The sequence below is a fragment of the Anser cygnoides genome, chromosome W (assembly GCF_040182565.1).
Source record: "Anser cygnoides isolate HZ-2024a breed goose chromosome W, Taihu_goose_T2T_genome, whole genome shotgun sequence".
In the NCBI taxonomy this organism is placed as follows: Eukaryota; Metazoa; Chordata; class Aves; order Anseriformes; family Anatidae; genus Anser; species Anser cygnoides.
The window spans coordinates 5,286,929-5,305,844 of NC_089911.1; the positions used below are offsets into that span (position 1 = coordinate 5,286,929).

Consider the following 18,916-nt stretch of genomic DNA (forward strand, 5'->3'; position numbering starts at 1 on the left):
AACTCAGTTGGATGTGATATATATGCTTGTGTATTGCAGGATGAGATTGTTTCAGTGAAACATCCGCATAAAAAAGTAAAAGCAGAAAAAGAAAATGAAGAAAAGCATGAGCCAGATATTGGTATAAAAAAGGAAGCTGAAGAAAAAAGAGAGACAAAAGAAAAGGAAATTAAGAGGGATTTGAAAAGGGAGAAAAAAGAAAAGGAGGATAAGAAAGAATTTAAATATATTAAAGAAAAGAGAGAAAACAAAGTAAAGGAATCCACACAGAAAGAAAAAGAAGTAAAGGAAGAGAAGGTAACTAGGTTTACTTTTCTTATATAGCACTAGAAAAGGCCACCAGCTTTTGTGAATGATTTTGAGTTGAAAAGGTATTTTGGATCACTTTACAGTTGTCATTACATTGAAATCTTTTGTGTCATTTGAAGTTTTATTTTTACCACTTGCAACTACAAAGACAGGCAAATGAAATGGGAAATTGCCCCTTTAAAGATACATAGCTTAATGGGACCGTGAATGCAAGTAATATAAGAAACTCTTTCCATTTCCAAACTTTTCCATTCTCATTCTCCATCCCTCAGAGAGAGAAAATAAAATGTACCATAATTGAATGTCAGAATATATTTTTCTTGCTATTACTGAAGAGAATGCAGTAATTATGGTGATTGCCTAATTACAGTATAATTCCAGTCCAAAAATAAGGTTTGCTGATCAGATACATTTTCATATTTATTCTTAGGTAAATGAAATCAAATCTGAAAATAAAGAAAAAAATAAAAAAGTTCCATTGTTGGATATTCCAGTTCATATTACTGCAACTAGTGAACCAGTTCCTATATCTGAAGAATCTGAAGAACTGGATCAGAAGACATTCAGTGTGGTAAGTCCCTTGTTGATAACTTAGTGTTTACACTTGATATTCTAAATGAACACAATTTCGGATGTTCTTGATTCTGCTAATTAGGCATTATAACAAAGATATCTATTGTCAGTAAAATCTCAGAACAATGAAGGATTATCTATACGATACTAAAATCAGTTTTGTTTTCGGGTCAGCAGTTTTGTTTTATTGTATTTATGCGGTATAGTGAGGAATATTTGTCCATTGGTCTGTGCACTGAATAGTTTTAAAATACAGACTATAAAGATCCATAATCAAGAATAACTCGTGTCCTTCTTAAAGGACAGAAACAAATGAGTTTTAACACAGTTGTTGTAGCCACTGGCCTGACCTTATCAAATACCCCTTTGTTCTTTGTAAGCGAATGAGAAAAATTAAGTTTCAAAGTTGATCTTGAAGTATTACAGACTTCCTGTGTTAGACACAGGAAGGAACAAATCCAAAAGTCCTTAGAAATATCTTGCCAGAGTGATCTCTCTGATACAAAAATAAAATAAAATAAAATAAAAACAATTAAATCACTACTTTTGACCACAACAGGATCAATATTGGAAGAAAAAAAGTTAGGTAAACTCAATCTATACAATTTTATAGGTTGATTGGGACCTTTGGAAAGGTGCCAAGGAGTTATTCTGAGCAGCTAATTTTCTGCTGTGGAACTTCTATCATTCAGTTTTCAACAGTTGTCTGCTACTGCCAGATGGGTCTACTGGATCTACTGTAATGTTAACTGTGAGAGGCAAATTATCTTGTTTTCTCATCGGTATGGTAACTGACCAGTATGTGGGTTTGGGGGATTGATTTTTGTTTGTTTTGTTGTTGTTGTTTTTTAATCTAAACATTATAAGCAAATTGTCCATGATTTTCAGGATATCTTATATGTGGCTAGGTGACTGAAAATCACTTGATTCCCATGTATAGTTATGCTTCTCTGATCACCTCTACATTAACTTAAGCAATGCACTCTGTAAACTGTCTTTAAAAGGTTGCTTTAAGCTGTGGTTAGTGCAATATATAATGTAGCTGTTTAATAAATTAATGGCATGAACTGGCAATGGAACAACAGCTTCACTGATTTCTGAATTATCCCTTGATGTTGATAGGGGAGCGGAGATGTTCTTCAAAAGCCCTCAGTTTTGATTCGGGATCCAGGAGGTTCCTGGAATGCATTGATGATAACTTCCTTCTCTAAGTGATAGAGGAGCCAACAAGGAGAGGTGCTATGCTGGATCTCATTCTCACCAACAAGGAGGGGCTGGTGGAGAATGTGAAATTCAAGGACAGCCTTGGCTGCAGTGACCATGAGATAGTGCAGTTTAGGATCCTGAGGGCAGTGAGGAAGGAGTACTGTGTTCAGCTCTGGGGCCCTCAGCACAAGAAGGACACGGAAGTATTAGAATGAGTCCAGAAGAGGGCCACAAAGATGATCAAGGGGCTGGAGCACCTCTCCTATGAAGACAGGCTGAGAGAGCTGGGGTTGTTCAGCCTGGAGAAGAGAAGGCTCCAGGGAAACCTTATAACAACATTACAATACCTAAAGGGGGCCTACAGGAAAGCTGAAGAGGGACTCTTTATCAGGGAGTGTAGAGATAGGGCAAGGAGTAATGGCTTTAAACTAAAAGAGGGTAGATTTAGATTAGATATTAGGAAGAAATTCTTTACTGTGAGCGTGGTGAAGCACTGGAACGGGTTTCCCAGAGAAGTTGTGGATGCCCCATCCCTGGAAGTGTTTAAGGCCAGGTTGGATGGAGCTTTGATTAACCTGGTCTAGTGGAAGGTGTCCCTGCCCATGGCAGGGGGGTTGGAACTAGATGATCTTTAAGGTCCCTTCCAACCCAAACCATTCTTTGAATGTATGTTTCTATGATATACAGACTTGCCTCTTTTCCGTAGTGGGAGCAATTCTAATTTGTGTTTGTGTATAGAACATTTTTGGACAGGCCCTCTCTTCTGGAATGTATATTCATCATTAAGCCATAGTCAGATGCAGTCTAATTAGTATGTTTACCTTTTCAAATGGAAATATACCGATGAGGGTTGTTGAAGCCAACTCATTTGACTTCTCTGCCACGTGACAGGTAGAATATGCATTTCATCTGTCTACTTTGCTGTTGTGATTGGATGGTATTTCCAAGCAAGTGTCTTTAATTTAAAACATGCTTACTGGTTTATCTCCATCTATTATTAATACATTTGAATTAGTGTGAAAATTCAGAAACACACATATTAAATGTATATATGGGTACATCTGTGTTGTACACTGTTGCTAATTTAGGCATACCTAAAGTAGCTTTATCCTAGATAGGTTAGTTTCTCTTAATATCTGCATAGAACTCGGGCTTATAAACTGCTCAGAGAAGGAATGTTGATCTTCTGCTGAATGCCAAGTTTAATTGTTGCAGAAAGTATCTACTTGAAATATACTGAATCTTGACACTGAGTTTGTATAGCTTTCAAAGTCCTAAAAAGTAAAATAAATCTTATCCTATATACTCGTGCTGTTAAACCCATGATTTTAAAACTGCGTTATAATAATTCTTTTCCCTCTGATTTTTTTTATATTAAATTAGTGTTTTATTTAATATCTGTGTTGCATATAATCTAATGCTTTCATATAGGAATAAATTTTCTACTTGGTTTCAAATACTTCTTTTTCCAAATTAAACCTCTTGTAAAACTAAATGTAATGAGCTGTGAGTGAAGTCTTTTTCATTTTCATTTTTCATTTTTTAGATCAGTACTGTCTTTGCCTGTATAAATAGCACAGTAAGGGTGGGTCATGTTGTAGATTTTTTTTCCCATTTGAATTAATGTATTTCTTTTTTTCCATTTTACAGTGCAAAGAAAGAATGAGGCCTGTCAAAGCAGCATTGAAACAACTGGATCGACCAGAGAAAGGCCTTTCTGAAAGGGAACAGCTAGAACATACTAGACAGTGCCTAATCAAAATTGGGGACCATATTACTGAATGTCTAAAGGAGTACCCAAATCCCGAACAAATTAAACAATGGAGAAAGTAAGTTATTCTACATGATTTTTCTTGGAAAAAGGAAAATCCATAATAGCTTCTATTAAGCCGAATATTTTTTTAATTATTTCTCTTGTTTCTTATTTCTTTCTTGTATTTTTTTGCTGTTTTAAATAAATACTTATAAAAAAGATGAATGTAAATGGCCCCAGCTTTTAATGGATTCACATTTTCATACTTGCATAGCAATGCATTTTGTCCAGTAGTGGAGTCATCTTATTTCGTCAAACAAAAATCAAACAAAATAACTGTATTTAGAGTGTATTTAATGCTTAGATAAAAGAGTTCTTATCATTAAAAAAAAAACTTTTTTTTCAACTTTGAGGGTTTTATATTCGTGCTAAAAATAGGCCTTTATTAAATTTGTGTGTTGAAGTTTTAATGATTTTGAACTTCAGAATCATTTCTTTTTAAAAATATATATAGTTTAAAATGTAATAACATATAAACTATGACTTTCTAAAAACATTTATTGAAATGTACTCAGAGGTGTACTCAGAAAAAATCCTGTTTGATATTTGTAGGAAATAAGGCATGTAGGTCAAATGTCTTACTCTATAAGAGATTTCAAGTTTGGAAGAATCATTACTGGGTAGTAAATACTCAGGTTTTCTGACATATTTCAGAAGGCTTTCACAAGAAATAGAAAATTAGGCAATTTTTAGGCAATTGCACAAATCATTCTGTTAACAGAATTGTCATGAATACTACTTTTCATGCACACTGCATTTTGAAGTTGTGATAAATATTACAGAATGATAAATTATTAAAGGAATTCATTTTTCAAATGTTTGAAATACAACTAAGTAATGTTTGCTGTGCAGCTAGGTAATATTCTGTGTAATGGACTTCACAATTATTTCAGTTTACTGAAGTACTGTTGAAATAATATAAGTCCATGTTCTCTTGTATGGTACAAGAAAAACTAATATGGAAGAATTATAACCTCTCTTTCTTTCTCCTCAGAAACTTGTGGATTTTTGTCTCCAAGTTTACAGAATTTGATGCCAGAAAGCTGCACAAGCTGTATAAACATGCAATCAAAAAACGCCAAGAATCTCAGGTAATACTTTAAAACTGTCTGTATACAAATATGTATTCTAATTATTATAACTTTTTTTTAGATTATCAATTTAATAGATTATCAGGATGTCCTGATTTCAGCTAGGATAGAGTTAATTTTCCTCCTAGTAGCTGGTAGGGTGCTATGTTTGGGATTTAGGATGAGAATAATGTTGATAACACACTGATACTGTAATTGTTGCAGAGCAGTGCTTACACTAAGCCAAGGACTTTTCAGCTTCACACACTGTCCTGCCAGTGGGCAGGCTGGGGGTGCAGCAGGAGCTGGGAGGGGACAGACCCAGGACAGCTGACCCAAACTGGCCAAAGGGATATTCCATACCATATGATGTTATGCTGAACAATTAATATGGGGTGGCTGACCAGGGTGGGGGGGAACTGCTGCTCAGGGTCTGGCTGGGCACTGGTCCGTGGGTGGTGAGCAACTGCATTGTACATCTCTTATTTTGTACACATTATTAGTAGTAATACTATTATCATTATTATTATTATTTTCCTTTCTTTTCTGTCCTAATAAACTGTCTTTATTTCAACCCACAAGCTTTTACTTTTTTCCGATTCTCTCCCCCATCCCACTGCGGGGGGAGGTTGAGCGAATGGCTGTGTGCTGCTTAACTGCTGGCTGGGTTAAACCACAACAAAGGAAAAATAACAAAATGATTAACCTGAAGAGTATTTTTCTGTTCATTGTAAACTAGTCTATTTTGTTAGGATATTTTCTGAAGAATTCAGATGCAACTTTGGGATTTATCAATTACAGTTTCTGTAATTGTCTCTTTCAGCAACATAATGATCAGAACATTAGCAGCAATGTGAATACACAAGTAATTAGAAATCCAGGTAAGAAATCTTAAGTATATTCTTGTGCTATGTACCTTAAATGTGGGATGTAAAATGAAATAAGTTTTAAAAATGTCTCCTAGAACTCCCATATTGCTGGATATAATAGGGATAGGCTGACTTGGCATAACTTCACTAGTTTGCTGATGAAATTCAACTGAACAGAGACTGAACCTGGTACTTACTGATTTTAGTAGCAAGTTATTTGGCCGTTCTTTTAAAATAAATAAAAAGCAAATATTTGTATTTAATTTTGGCAAGGGAGAGAGGCCTACTCAAAACTTGTAAACTTCTTGGAGGCTCTGTGCATATTTGTAGCAGTTGTAATGTCACCATGGCTTCAGGAAATCTGGGATGTCTTTTATTGTTGACAAAATCAGTTTTTCTGTGCTCCCACACTTACCTTCTTTTAATACTTATTTTTATATCATGTAATGTAAAACCTTGAGTATGTTATCATTGGTTTAAAATGAGCATAATGTGTTTTAGGAATACCATTAAAAATCTTTCATTAATAAGTTGTACCTTTAAAACTGACGTTCATGATACAGCTCTCTCTCCTTAGAGAGGAACTTCCAACCATTCTGCCTAAAAGTGCACTGTTGAAGGCATATGGTCTCTACTCACCTCTCATTTGGACCACACTCATCCTCTCCATTCAGTTTATAAGGCTGAAAAGCTTAGCTTCTCAGCCTTACATATTCCTAGCTTGCATGCCTTCTATTTACTTCTGAGGTCTCTCTCAGTTCACTCACATTAGTGCATTTGTCTTTAAACTGTTTAGATCTTCTTTCTGTCAAATGATAATGTCATTTTCATATTGCTTTAAATCTGACAGATAGAAGTGCTGTTTGAATTAGGTGAAGAAAAAATGTATAGTGTATAAGACTTCCTTATAGAATCATAGAATCATTAAGTTTGGAAAAGACCTCCAAGATCATCTGGTTCAACCACCCCCTACCACCAATATCACCTACTAGACCATGTCCCTGAGCACCACGTCCAACCTTTCCTTAAACACCCCAGGGATGGTGACTCCACCACCTCCCTGGGCAACCTGTTCCAATGTCTGACTACTCTTTCTGAAAAGAAATGTCTCCTAATTTCCAACCTGAAACTTCCCTGGTGCAACTTGAGGCCGCTCCCTCTAATCCTATCGCTAGTTATCTGGAAGAAGAGGCCGACCCCCAGCTCCCCACAACTTCCTTTCAGGTAGTTGTAGAGAGCAATAAGGTCTCCCCTGAGCCTCCTCTTCTCCAGACCAAACAACCCCAGTTCCCTCAGCCGCTCCTCATAGGACTTGTGTTCCAGGCCCTTCACCAGCTTTGAAGCCCTTCTCTGGATACGCTCCAGGGCCTTGATGTCTTTCTTGAAGTGAGGGGCCCAAAACTGAACACAGTACTCAAGGTGCGGACTCACCAGAGCTGAGTACAGGGGGACGATACTCTCCCTGGTCCTGCTGGCTACACTATTCCTGATACTAGCCAGGATGCCGTTGGCCTTCTTGGCCACCTGGGCACACTGCTGGCTCATGTTCAGGCGAGCATCGTCCAACACCCCCAGATCCTTTTCCTCTGCACAGCTTTCCAGCCACTCTGCCCCAAGCCTGTAGCGTTGCATGGGGTTGTTGTGGCCAAAGTGCAGGACCCGGCACTTAGCCATGTTGAACCTCATCCCATTGGCCTCTGCCTTTCGATCCAACCTGTCCAGGTCCCTCTGCAGGGCCTTCCTACCCTCCGGCAGATCGACACTTCCCCCCAACTTGGTGTCATCTGCAAACTTCCTGAGGGTGCACTCAATTCCCTTATCCAAATCATCAATAAAGATATTCAAGAGGATGGGCCCCAACACCGACCCCAGGGGAACACCACTCATGACTGGTCACCAGCAGGATTTCACTCCATTCACCACTACTCTCTGGGCCCGGCTGTCCAGCCAGTTTTTAACCCAGCAAAAAGTGTACCTGTCCAAGCCATGGGCTGCCAGCTTCTCCAGGAGAATACTGTGGGAGACTGTGTCAAAGGCTTTGCTGAAGTCTAGATAGACTATGTCAACAGCCTTTCCCTCATCCACCAGGCGGGTCACTTGGTCATAGAAGGAGATGAGGTTGGTCAGGAAAGTCCTGCCTTTCATGAACCCATGCTGACTGGGCCTGATTCCCCCATTGTCCCGCAGATGCTGTGTGTTTTCATTCAAGATGACCTGCTTCATCACCTTTCCTGTCACCGAGGTCAGGCTGACAGGCCTGTAGTTCCCTGGGTCCTCCTTATGGACCGTTCTTATAGATGGGTGTCACAGTAGTAAGTCTCCAGTCATCTGGGACCTCTCTGGATGACCACGACTCCTGATAGATGATGGAAAGCGGCCCAGCAATCATATCTGCCAGCTCCCTCAGCACCCTCAGGTGGATCCCATCTGGCCCCATGGACTTGTGACAGTCCAGGTGGAGCAGCAGGTCTCTAACTGTTTCCACCTGAGTTGTGGGGGGTTTCTTCTGCTCCCTGTCCCAGACTTCCAGGTCAGGAGGCTGAGTACCCCAAGGATAAGTGGTCAGACTAGTAAAGACAGATGTAAAGAAGCTCAGCCTTTTCCTTATCCTTTGTAGTCATGTTTTCCCCTGCATCCAGTAAAGGATGGAGATTCTCCTCTTACTGTTAATGTATTTGTAATAACATTTTTTGTTATCCTTAACCATAGTGGCCAGGTTGAGCTTGTGCTGGGCTTTAGCCTTTAAGGCTTATAACCTTTATCTACTTTATTAAACAGATGTCGAATTAATGAAAGAGAATACAAACCATGATGACAGTAGCAGGGACAGTTATTCTTCTGATAGACATTTGTCACAATACCGTGATCATCATAAGGACAGGCATCAGGGAGATGCTTGTAAGAAAACTGACTCTAGGAAAAGGCCCTATTCAGCCTTCAGCAATGGAAAAGATCATAGAGAGTGGGATCACTACAAACAAGACAGCAGGTAAGTTGCTTCAGCAATTGTAAAGTCTCTTAAGAATTCCCTTCCTGTAGCTTGCTTGTAGTAAGCAACAGTGTGTTTTTTTTTTGTCTTTTTTTTGATTAATACAGAATTGCAAAGAAATTTCTCTAATGCACTTCTGTTGAATTGACATAATTGTAGTTCTTACTGTGTGTTCAGTAATACTAATATAAGGGTGTTTTGTTTGTTTGTTTGTTTCAGATACTATAGTGATAGTAAACATAGGAAGTTGGATGACCACAGGAGCAGAGATCACAGGTCAAACCTGGAAGGAAGTTTAAAAGATAGTAGGCCTCATTCAGATCACCGTTCCCATTCAGACCACAGGATGCATTCAGATCACTGTTCAATTTCAGAGTACAGCCATCATAAATCTTCCAGAGATTATAGGTACCACTCAGACTGGCAAATGGACCACAGAGCTTCTGGTAGTGGCTCAAGGTCACCATTAGATCAGAGGTCTCCTTATGGTTCAAGATCTCCATTTGAACGCTCATCTGATCACAAAAATACACCTGAACATACATGGAGTAGCCGAAAAACATAACAAAGACTGACATTTTCTGGACCTTCTTTTAGCCATATACAGTAAGCTAACACAGTAATTGCCTTATGTGACTTGAAAGACTGGATATTCTATCAGTAGCAGCATTGTTACTTCTTCCCAGGATGCAAGGTCTATTATCCCAACAAAAGAAAAATATTTTTGTATTTAAAGTTTATGCTGCACAGTGCTGCAAATGTTGTGGTACTTTTTCTCTCTCTCTCTTTTTTTTTTTACAGGGACCTCAACACTATCCCATCAAGACTGGATCTTATAAAACTGTTTTTAGGCTGAACACAGTTTAAATTGTTTATAAATGAATTTTTAAACACTGCCATATGATCATGTTTCAAGAAGGAATGAGGAGTTTGCTTTGTTTTCTTAGTAAAGAATTCTCACTTTCCAAAACTGTATGTTTACATTGTACACTGCAACCACCTTGCCGCTTTTCATAACAAGCTCGAATATTTAAATTCTTTATCTATAACTGTAACATAGCCAGGATTTCTTCTGTTTGTGATCAGTTGTAATAATGCCTTTTTACAAAAAAACCCCACCAAACATAAATAAATCACTGCAAATTACTGCAAATTAATTAAATTAACTTTTTTTTTCTCTTGTTCCTTTCCCCACCAGCTCAGGCCTTCTTGTCACAAGTATGAAAAAAAGTCAGTGTGCTAATTCTTTTTAATAAAATATCTTGATGAAACCACTGTTCAGAATGTAGAAATGGGGAAAGGGAACATTTTTATTCCATTTGTGCCCCTTTTTTATTTGATAATTCAGATACATGGTTTTTTTTTTTGTTTGTTTCTATTAAACTGTCAATATTGTGATTTGTTGTAATGAAATGATGAGAAATATTGAATTAAATTGTGTTCTGGAAAGTATTTTTCCGGTCCATTAGTTTTAAAGGAGGAGTGTTCAATATCTGAACACTTAAGAATCAAAATTAGCCAAAATTTATTGTACATCCATTTGTTTTCCTTCTTAAAATGGGCAATAATGGCAAATGTGCTATGCAGCCAGATAATATTTTAGAAGATTTGAATGACTTTATTAATAGAATTGTTACAATGCACACTGATTGTACATAGATAACATCTATCTGACAAATTAAATTTAAACTAAAAGTGTGTGTGGGCTCTTGTTTTTAGCTGGTATTTTTCTACAGTGTACATTTCTCATATTAAACTATGTACTAAATTTTAGTACACAACATAATTAGGGAAGATAAATGTCTACAGTGGCGTGTGGTTGGAGCTACTCTGTTGCTTCAGTTTTTCTTGTCTTACAACGTGTTGAGCGTTTTTTCTGATTAATTATGTTTACAGGAACAAATCGACAAATCTGGTGGCCTTCTATGATGGGATTACAGATAATCCCTTCTATGATGGGATTATTGGTAGATAAGGGAAAAGCAACTGCTGTCATCTACCTGGACTTGTGCAAAGCATGCAACGCTTTCTCACACAATATCCTTGTCTCTAAATTGATAGATGGATCACTCAGTGGCTAAGGAATTGGCTGGATCGTCACACTCAAAAAGTTGCAGTCAACGGCTCAACGTCCAGGTAGAGAACAGTGATGAGTGGTGTCCCTCAGGGCTTGGTATTGGGACCAGTGCTGTTTAACATATTTGTCGGTGACATGGATGGTGGGATTGAGTGCAACCTCAGCAAGTTTGCTGATGACACCAACCTGTGTGGCGCGGTCGACACGCTGGAGGGAAGGGATGCCATCCAGAGGGACCTTGACAGGCTTGAGAAGTGGGCCTGTGCAAACCTCATGAAGGTCATGTGTAAGGTCCTACACCTGGCTCAGGGCAATCCAAGCACAAATACAGACTAGGTGGAGAATGGATTGAGAGCAGCTCTGAGGAGAACTTGGGAGTTCTGGTTGATGAGAAGCTTGACAAGAGCAGGCAATGGGCACTCGCAGCCAAGAAAGCCAGCCGTATCCTCGGTTGCATCAAAAGAAGCATGACCAGCAGGTCAAGGGAGGAGATTCTCCCTCTCTTCTCTGCTCTCGTGAGTACTGTGTTCAGCTTTGGGGCCCCCAATATAAGAAGGATATGTACCTATTAGAATGAGTCCAGAGGAGGGCCACGAGGATGATCAAAGGGCTGGAACACCTCTCCTATGAAGACAGGCTGAGGGAGCTGGAGTTGTTCAGCCTGCAGAAGAAAAGGCTCTTGGGAGACATTATAGTGGCCTTCCAGTACTTTCAGGGGGCTTACAGGAAAGAGGGGGAGGGCCTCTTTGTCAGGGCATGTAGTGATAGTGTGAGAAACAAAGTTGTGTGTTTTTGTAGTAGAACATGTTTTTGCAGTGTAAAATTCCACTAACCTTGCATATTCAAAAGTGATTCTGCAGGCATAACAGAGGCATAGCAGTGGGGAGTATATTAAGCAGATAAGGGGAAGGTCCCACTGTCCCAAAATAAGGAGAATAGCTAAGAAAAACAAGATGAGCAGTGCCAAATCAGTAAAAACAAAAATCACGGGCCTTCTAGCCATGAGATAAGAAGGAAAAAAAAAGGAAAAGGAGAAATTAAAGGTTGGTGAAAAAAAATTGTACATATATGGTATAATAATAAGGATCGAGTAGTTTGTGAACCTGTAGTACTCAGCTTATGAGGAAACAGGGGAGGAATCAAGCGTCAGGTAATAGGGAATATAAGGTTATGATATACTTTGCTGTGCGCTCCTGCTTGCAGGACGTCCACCATTGCAATCGTGAATAAAAATGCTACTTCACTGAGATCCTTGTCTGAACCTGTGTTATTGGCTACAGATTGTTTCTCACAAACTGGGAGCTCATCCGGGATCCAGTAACCTTCTGGGGAGCCCCATTACCACCGCAGCAGGACGGCATGCCCCACTGATTTCAGCAGTCCTGTGCCTTGGTGATGGTGGTTCTGCAGAGAGCTGACAAAGGAACCGAGACTGGTGAAGAAGGCAGGATCGGTGAAGAATTAGGGAAGAAAGGAAGGTAGGCACTCCGGTTTCGAGAATTGACCTGGTAACTGTGCACAGACCGAGGTAAGAAATATTAAGTATTGCCTTGGTGGTCAGATAAGACTCTTGTGTGAAGTGTGATGGGGATGTACTTTTGTACGAAGCGAGTGTGGAGTCCCGATCCCTGATTCCGTAGCTCTGTGATGGGTGCGGCCGGAGATGTATGAAATGAAAGTTAAAAGTGAGAAAGGAAGAGTCTTGGGGAAGTCTGGAGTACGGTACCCCCCTTGCACGGTAAAATGCTTGGCAGTACACCCCCATTTTCTAGAACTGGAATGTTAGTGTGTGGTACCCTGCAGGAGGAAAAAATTCTGTAGCAGCACACTGACAAGGACTAGGAAAAATGGGAAATAAGGGTTCCAGGGGACAGGGAGATATTCCTGGGGCAGTGCCTACTGACAGTCCTTCAGGAAGAATGATAAGAAATTGGAAAAATAATCCCAAAATTAGGGGAAATGATAAAAAGAAAATGATTAAATACTGTGTATTAATCTGGACAAAGGAACCAATTAAGAAAACAGCAGTATTTTGACCAAAATTCCGGTCTGATGAATATTCGGGCTTTAAATTTATATGTAAGCAATAAGACTCCTTTTTTGGAGGAGTTATGCTGCTTGCTGGGTGCAGGGGGTAAGTCAGTTTTTATTGAAAAAGGGTTGGGACCAGGAGAAAGAAGAGTCAGAGGGAAGGATGGGTCGATGGGAACCCTTGGATAATTTACCCCTTCCCTCTAATCTTAATATTGCATTGGTGGCAGCAGCAGCTACTCCAGGAAGGGAGTCAGGGACTGAATTAACACTGTCCCTAGAGAAGGAGTGCACTCTAGGCTCTAGCAAGAATTAGAACAAGGAAGAAGAGAGAGATTGAGAATTTCCCCTTCCCTGATACTAACAGTACTAACACTCCTATGTATCCTCTTAGGGAGGCCCCAGTGAGGCAAGGACAAATAGGTTATGTGACCCCCCCCCCCCCCCCCCCCCCCCTTACCAGTAGAGAGGTTAGGAGTTTTAAGAAGGAAATGAAGTCTCTGACTGAGGACCCTATAGGACTAGTGGAACAGTTGGATCAGTTTCTAAGGCCTAATTTGTATTCCGGGGGGGGGGGGGGGGGGGGGGGGGGGGGGGGGGCGGCACGAAATGTCAATCTTGAGTATGCTATTCACTGGAGAAGAACAGAAGAATGTTTAGGAGGGGAATGATTAGGTGGGCAGCTATGCAAGAATGGGAGAGAACCACCACCACCCCAGACTGGGAGTAATGTCGATAGGCAGAAATATCCACTTATCCAGCTGGGTTAATAACAACCCACAACACAGAAATCATATGAGAAGTTTGGGTTCAGAATGAGAAAGTACTCGGGGATGAATCTTAAGGACCTAGTAGCCCAAGGGCTCTTGAAAGCTCATTTTGTGATTAAAGCCTGGCAAGATATACAGGAAAAGCTCCAGAAGGTGGGAGGATGGAGTGAACAGTCACTGGAGGCCCTCCCGCGGGAGGCCCTGAAGGTGTATGTCAGGAGGGGAGATGAGAAGGAAAAGCAGAGAGTGAAACTGATGGTATTCACAGCATACCAGGTAGTGAGGCAGAGGGTTGGAGATAGAGGAAGAAAACTCTCAGCAGGAGTCGGGCCCAGGATGGAAGGGAGAGGAAGAGAAACGAAGGAATGGCAGGCAAGGAACGCTACCTGTGTTGCAGCCTAAATCCTAGCAGGGACAGGCTTTGAGAAGATGATTTAAGCATGGCTGGGCCGGCCACTTCAAATAGGAGAATCCGTAGTGGAAGAAGAAGAGATTGTTTGCTGTTATAAATTCAGAATAGGGGAGTCAGAGCTTCTTAGAAAGCTAATCCCATTGAGTCCCAAGCCATGGGCTGCCAGCTTCTCCAGGAGAATACTGTGGGAGACTGTGTCAAAGGCTTTGCTGAAGTCTAGATAGACTATGTCAACAGCCTTTCCCTCATCCACCAGGCGGGTCACTTGGTCATAGAAGGAGATGAGGTTGGTCAGGAAAGTCCTGCCTTTCATGAACCCATGCTGACTGGGCCTGATTCCCCCATTGTCCCGCAGATGCTGTGTGTTTTCATTCAAGATGACCTGCTTCATCACCTTTCCTGTCACCGAGGTCAGGCTGACAGGCCTGTAGTTCCCTGGGTCCTCCTTATGGACCGTTCTTATAGATGGGTGTCACAGTAGTAAGTCTCCAGTCATCTGGGACCTCTCTGGATGACCACGACTCCTGATAGATGATGGAAAGCGGCCCAGCAATCATATCTGCCAGCTCCCTCAGCACCCTCAGGTGGATCCCATCTGGCCCCATGGACTTGTGACAGTCCAGGTGGAGCAGCAGGTCTCTAACTGTTTCCACCTGAGTTGTGGGGGGTTTCTTCTGCTCCCTGTCCCAGACTTCCAGGTCAGGAGGCTGAGTACCCCAAGGATAAGTGGTCAGACTAGTAAAGACAGATGTAAAGAAGCTCAGCCTTTTCCTTATCCTTTGTAGTCATGTTTTCCCCTGCATCCAGTAAAGGATGGAGATTCTCCTCTTACTGTTAATGTATTTGTAATAACATTTTTTGTTATCCTTAACCATAGTGGCCAGGTTGAGCTTGTGCTGGGCTTTAGCCTTTAAGGCTTATAACCTTTATCTACTTTATTAAACAGATGTCGAATTAATGAAAGAGAATACAAACCATGATGACAGTAGCAGGGACAGTTATTCTTCTGATAGACATTTGTCACAATACCGTGATCATCATAAGGACAGGCATCAGGGAGATGCTTGTAAGAAAACTGACTCTAGGAAAAGGCCCTATTCAGCCTTCAGCAATGGAAAAGATCATAGAGAGTGGGATCACTCATGTCAGTGAACACATCATGTCAGTGAACATGCATGTTTACTCATAGAAAGCTTTCAAAGATTCAAAACATGGATAGCTCATCACTGAAAGATTCAATATGTATTTATTGAAGAGCTTAAAAAAGTCATGGGGGGAGGGGGAAGAATGAGATTGCCACGTAAGTAGGCACACCTGAAATTATTGTCCACCTGAGGCATCTCTACAACTGATTTCACAGTCAGAATATTTATCGGTACATAAAGGCAATATCATTTGTAAGAAGTGAGACTTACGACCTCATTTAATAAGCAAATTAAAAAAAAAAAAAAACAACTTCCAAACTGGTGGCCTTTCAAGGACTCGCAAGCATGATTTGTGCAACTCACAGAATAATTATCTAGGGTCTTTTTATAGGATTTAGAATTAATAAATGTACATTATATTACTTTTTAACTTGCCGTAGCCAGCAGAAGGATTGGCTGCTACTGGGCTAGCTCTACAGAGAGAGCGACAGTTAGAGAGAGAGAATTCCTCCTCTGACATGAAATGCTACCTCATTCATAGAAAGTGGGAGTGATGTGTTGTCCTGGTTTTGTCTGGGCTAGAGTTAATTTTCTTCCTAGTAGCTGGTATGGTGCTGATTTAAGATGGGAATAATGTTGATAAAACAGTGATGTTTTAAATGTTGCTGAGCAGTGCTTACACTAAGTCAGGGACTTTTCAGCTTCTCATACTGCCCTGACAGCGAGAAGGCTGGGGATGCACAAGAAGCTGGGAGGGGACAGAGCCAGGACAGCTGACCCAAACTGGCCAAAGGGGTATTCCGTAGCATATGACATCATGGAGAAACTTTCCCAGGAGGTCCACCAACTCAAAAAGAATATATCTTCCTCCTCACATGTATGAACCAGTATCTCAACTATAAGGAATAAGAGTCCCTCTGCTCAAGAGAGAGGATGTAGTGGGTACAGACCACGAGCCACCCTGTGGTTTTACCTGCATGACCATGGGGAGGACATGAGGAAATGGGACAGGAAATCTACCTCGACCCCAGAGGCACGGGTACATGAGTTGCAAGGAAAAACAGTCACAAAAGAGGGTTCTTCTAGGAAAACCACTGCTCCAGTTCCCCAGAGTAATGAATACTATGACCAGCACTAGAGGGGCCTTGTCTCCAGCCATGGGGAGGAAAGGGACAATCGGGTTTATTGGACTGTGTGGATTCGATGGCCCGGCACATCAGACTCACGGAAGTATAAGGTTCTAGTGGACACCAGCGCGCAGTGTACCCTAAAGCCATCAGGCTACCAAGGGGCAGAACCCATCTGTATTTCTGGAATGACAGGGGGATCCCAACAATTAACTGTATTGGAGGCCGAAGCTGAGCCTAACTGGGAATGAGTGGCAAAAGCACCCCATTGTGACGAGCTTAGAAGCTCTGTGCATTGTTGGCATAGACTACCTCTGGAGAGGATATTTCAAGGACCCAAAAGGGTACCAAAGGGCTTTTTGGCATAGCTGTCTTGGAGAAGGAGGAAATTAGAGAGGTGTCTACCTTGCCTGGTCTCTCAGAGGACCCTTCTGTTGTGGGGTTGCTGAGGGTCTGTCGTGTTAAAGGGGACTTATCAGAGTCAAACGTTTGCCTGTTTCAGAGCCCTGCTAAGAGCTTTCACTGAAACAGTTTCACAAAGTTGAAAGTATTTGTAGTCCAACGTTTGCCTGTTTTAGAGCCCTGCCAAGGACTTTCACTGAGACAGTTTTGCAAAGCTGAATGTATTTAATATGGCGACATATAACAGATTCGGAATTGCCGTTAATAAATACACTTACTGCAATAGCGCTAATATATGATAATAGCGCTAGCAAAATGCTATCCTGGGTATTCCTCACCAAAGGAGCAGAGCTTACCGAGAAGGCATCCCTGTCTTGGTGGAGGAGGCACAACCCGTCAACTGCCTCTTCTAAGTTTCCAAATTCTTTCTTTTTTCTCCCCACCAGCTCTTCTTTTTTCTGCACTCTTTTTTTTTTCCCTAACACTAACTTTACACTAAATCCTAGCACTCTTTTATATCCTAACCTAGTCTCTTCCCTCTCTGGGATGATGTTTAGCATGATTTGGCTGAAGAGCCGAGTACCATAGTCATATATGTTTAGCATGTACTTCATTAAGCTCATTATCATATTCAGGGGTGTTAACTTTAATATTAATTTTAAAAATAATGAAGCAAAAGGTTTCACTCCAGGCACTGTGGCCTTCAAGATTCTGTTCTGCCACCAAAACAGGGCTGTCTCACCAACACAAGACTCCCACCTTCGGCAACCTCTTATACCAAGCCCGCGGAACTGCATCCACGAAGTTTATATGAGATAAGCAGGAGAAAGCTGCTCAGCTCCCCTTTGCTCAAGGCTGGTGCTTATCAGTGACATTAACAAGTCTGACTGTTCTCCACATTATCCACCCTGTGACTATAGTCACTTCTTGATTCAAGATCTGAATCATGCTTGTATAGAATCAGTCTTGGGGGTATCTCTTGTGTTCAAATTTTCTTCCTCTCCACCTGGACACAGCTCTAATTTGGTCCACCCAGACACCATGCACACTTGATGAATCAACACCTGGGTTAGCATGGATTTGATGCAAGCTAATAATGTACAAAACAATAATTACAATGATTACTGTTAATGTAGATTGCAATAAAGAAGCAAGCTATCCTGATAGTGAGAATCCTAATCCATGCAAAAGTTTGTTCAACCATCTGCCTTCCATACTTTCCCTAAGGTCTCTACTCGCTTTTGCCACATGCCTCATGCGGCCTAGTTGTTCATTAAGTAACACAAGACCTTAATTCTTTAATACCTTTGGTATACGGATACAGCAAGTGTTGTTGGCCAAGTTCAAGTATCCACACACTCCATTTTCATGCAACAGTAACAAATCTAATGTCAGTCTATTTTGTAATGCCATGTTCGATGTGGCCTGTAGTTGCATGTTCAGTTCTTCCAACCTGACACGAGTGGCACTAGCCAGTGCTTCAGTCTGTCCAGTGAGGTTACACAACATCCTTTGATTCTGGAATGCTGTGATTTGAGGTGTGAAAATTGATTCCAGGGCCCATCCAACAACAGTCCCTGTTCTGGGGTATTGCCAAGGGTCTTTCGATTCCCTTTTGGTTTGTCCTCAAGAAGCTGGTTCAAGGTGTTGTTCTCTCCAGAGGGGGCAAAGTGTTAACAGCCCCAATGCATGTTGGTGTCATTGACCTTCCACAGGTAAGTCTGTAGTCCATGTTCCTTCACTACTAAACCACTCAGTGTGTCCCATAGAGGGTATACCGAGTTCTGAACAAATTATATCAGACCACGTTGTTGTGGTTTAACCCGGCTGGCAGCTAAACACCACACAGCCGTTCGCTCACCCTCCCCCCTCCCTCTCTGGGATGGGGGAGAGAAACGGGAAAGTGAAGCCGGTGAGTTGAGATAAAGACAGTTTATTAAGACAGGAATATAATAATAACAATAATAATAATAATAATAGTAGTATTAATAATAATAATGTGTACGAAACAAGTGATGCACAATGCAATTGCTCACCACCCGTTGACAGATGCCCAGCCTATCCCCGAGCAGCCGGCCCCCCACCCCGGCCAGCCACCCCTATATATTGTTTAGCATGACGTC

General features: G+C 41.1%; 1 protein-coding gene across 5 annotated transcripts in view; it reads left to right on the forward strand.

Annotated features, from left to right (window-relative positions):
• The window catches only part of LOC136788698 (chromodomain-helicase-DNA-binding protein 1-like), a 75,715-nt gene extending 65,126 nt beyond the window's left edge, over window positions 1–10,589 (forward strand). For all 5 annotated transcript variants that reach the window (XM_066987324.1, XM_066987326.1, XM_066987327.1 and 2 more), the window contains exons 31-37: window positions 40–297; window positions 740–880; window positions 3,739–3,917; window positions 4,896–4,992; window positions 5,795–5,852; window positions 8,619–8,829; window positions 9,049–10,589. In XM_066987324.1, coding sequence (XP_066843425.1) covers window positions 40–297; window positions 740–880; window positions 3,739–3,917; window positions 4,896–4,992; window positions 5,795–5,852; window positions 8,619–8,829; window positions 9,049–9,394 — 1,290 coding nt within the window. In that variant the 3' untranslated portion in view covers window positions 9,395–10,589. The remainder of the gene's footprint in view (window positions 1–39; window positions 298–739; window positions 881–3,738; window positions 3,918–4,895; window positions 4,993–5,794; window positions 5,853–8,618; window positions 8,830–9,048) is intronic.
• The last annotated feature ends 8,327 nt before the right edge of the window (window positions 10,590–18,916 follow it).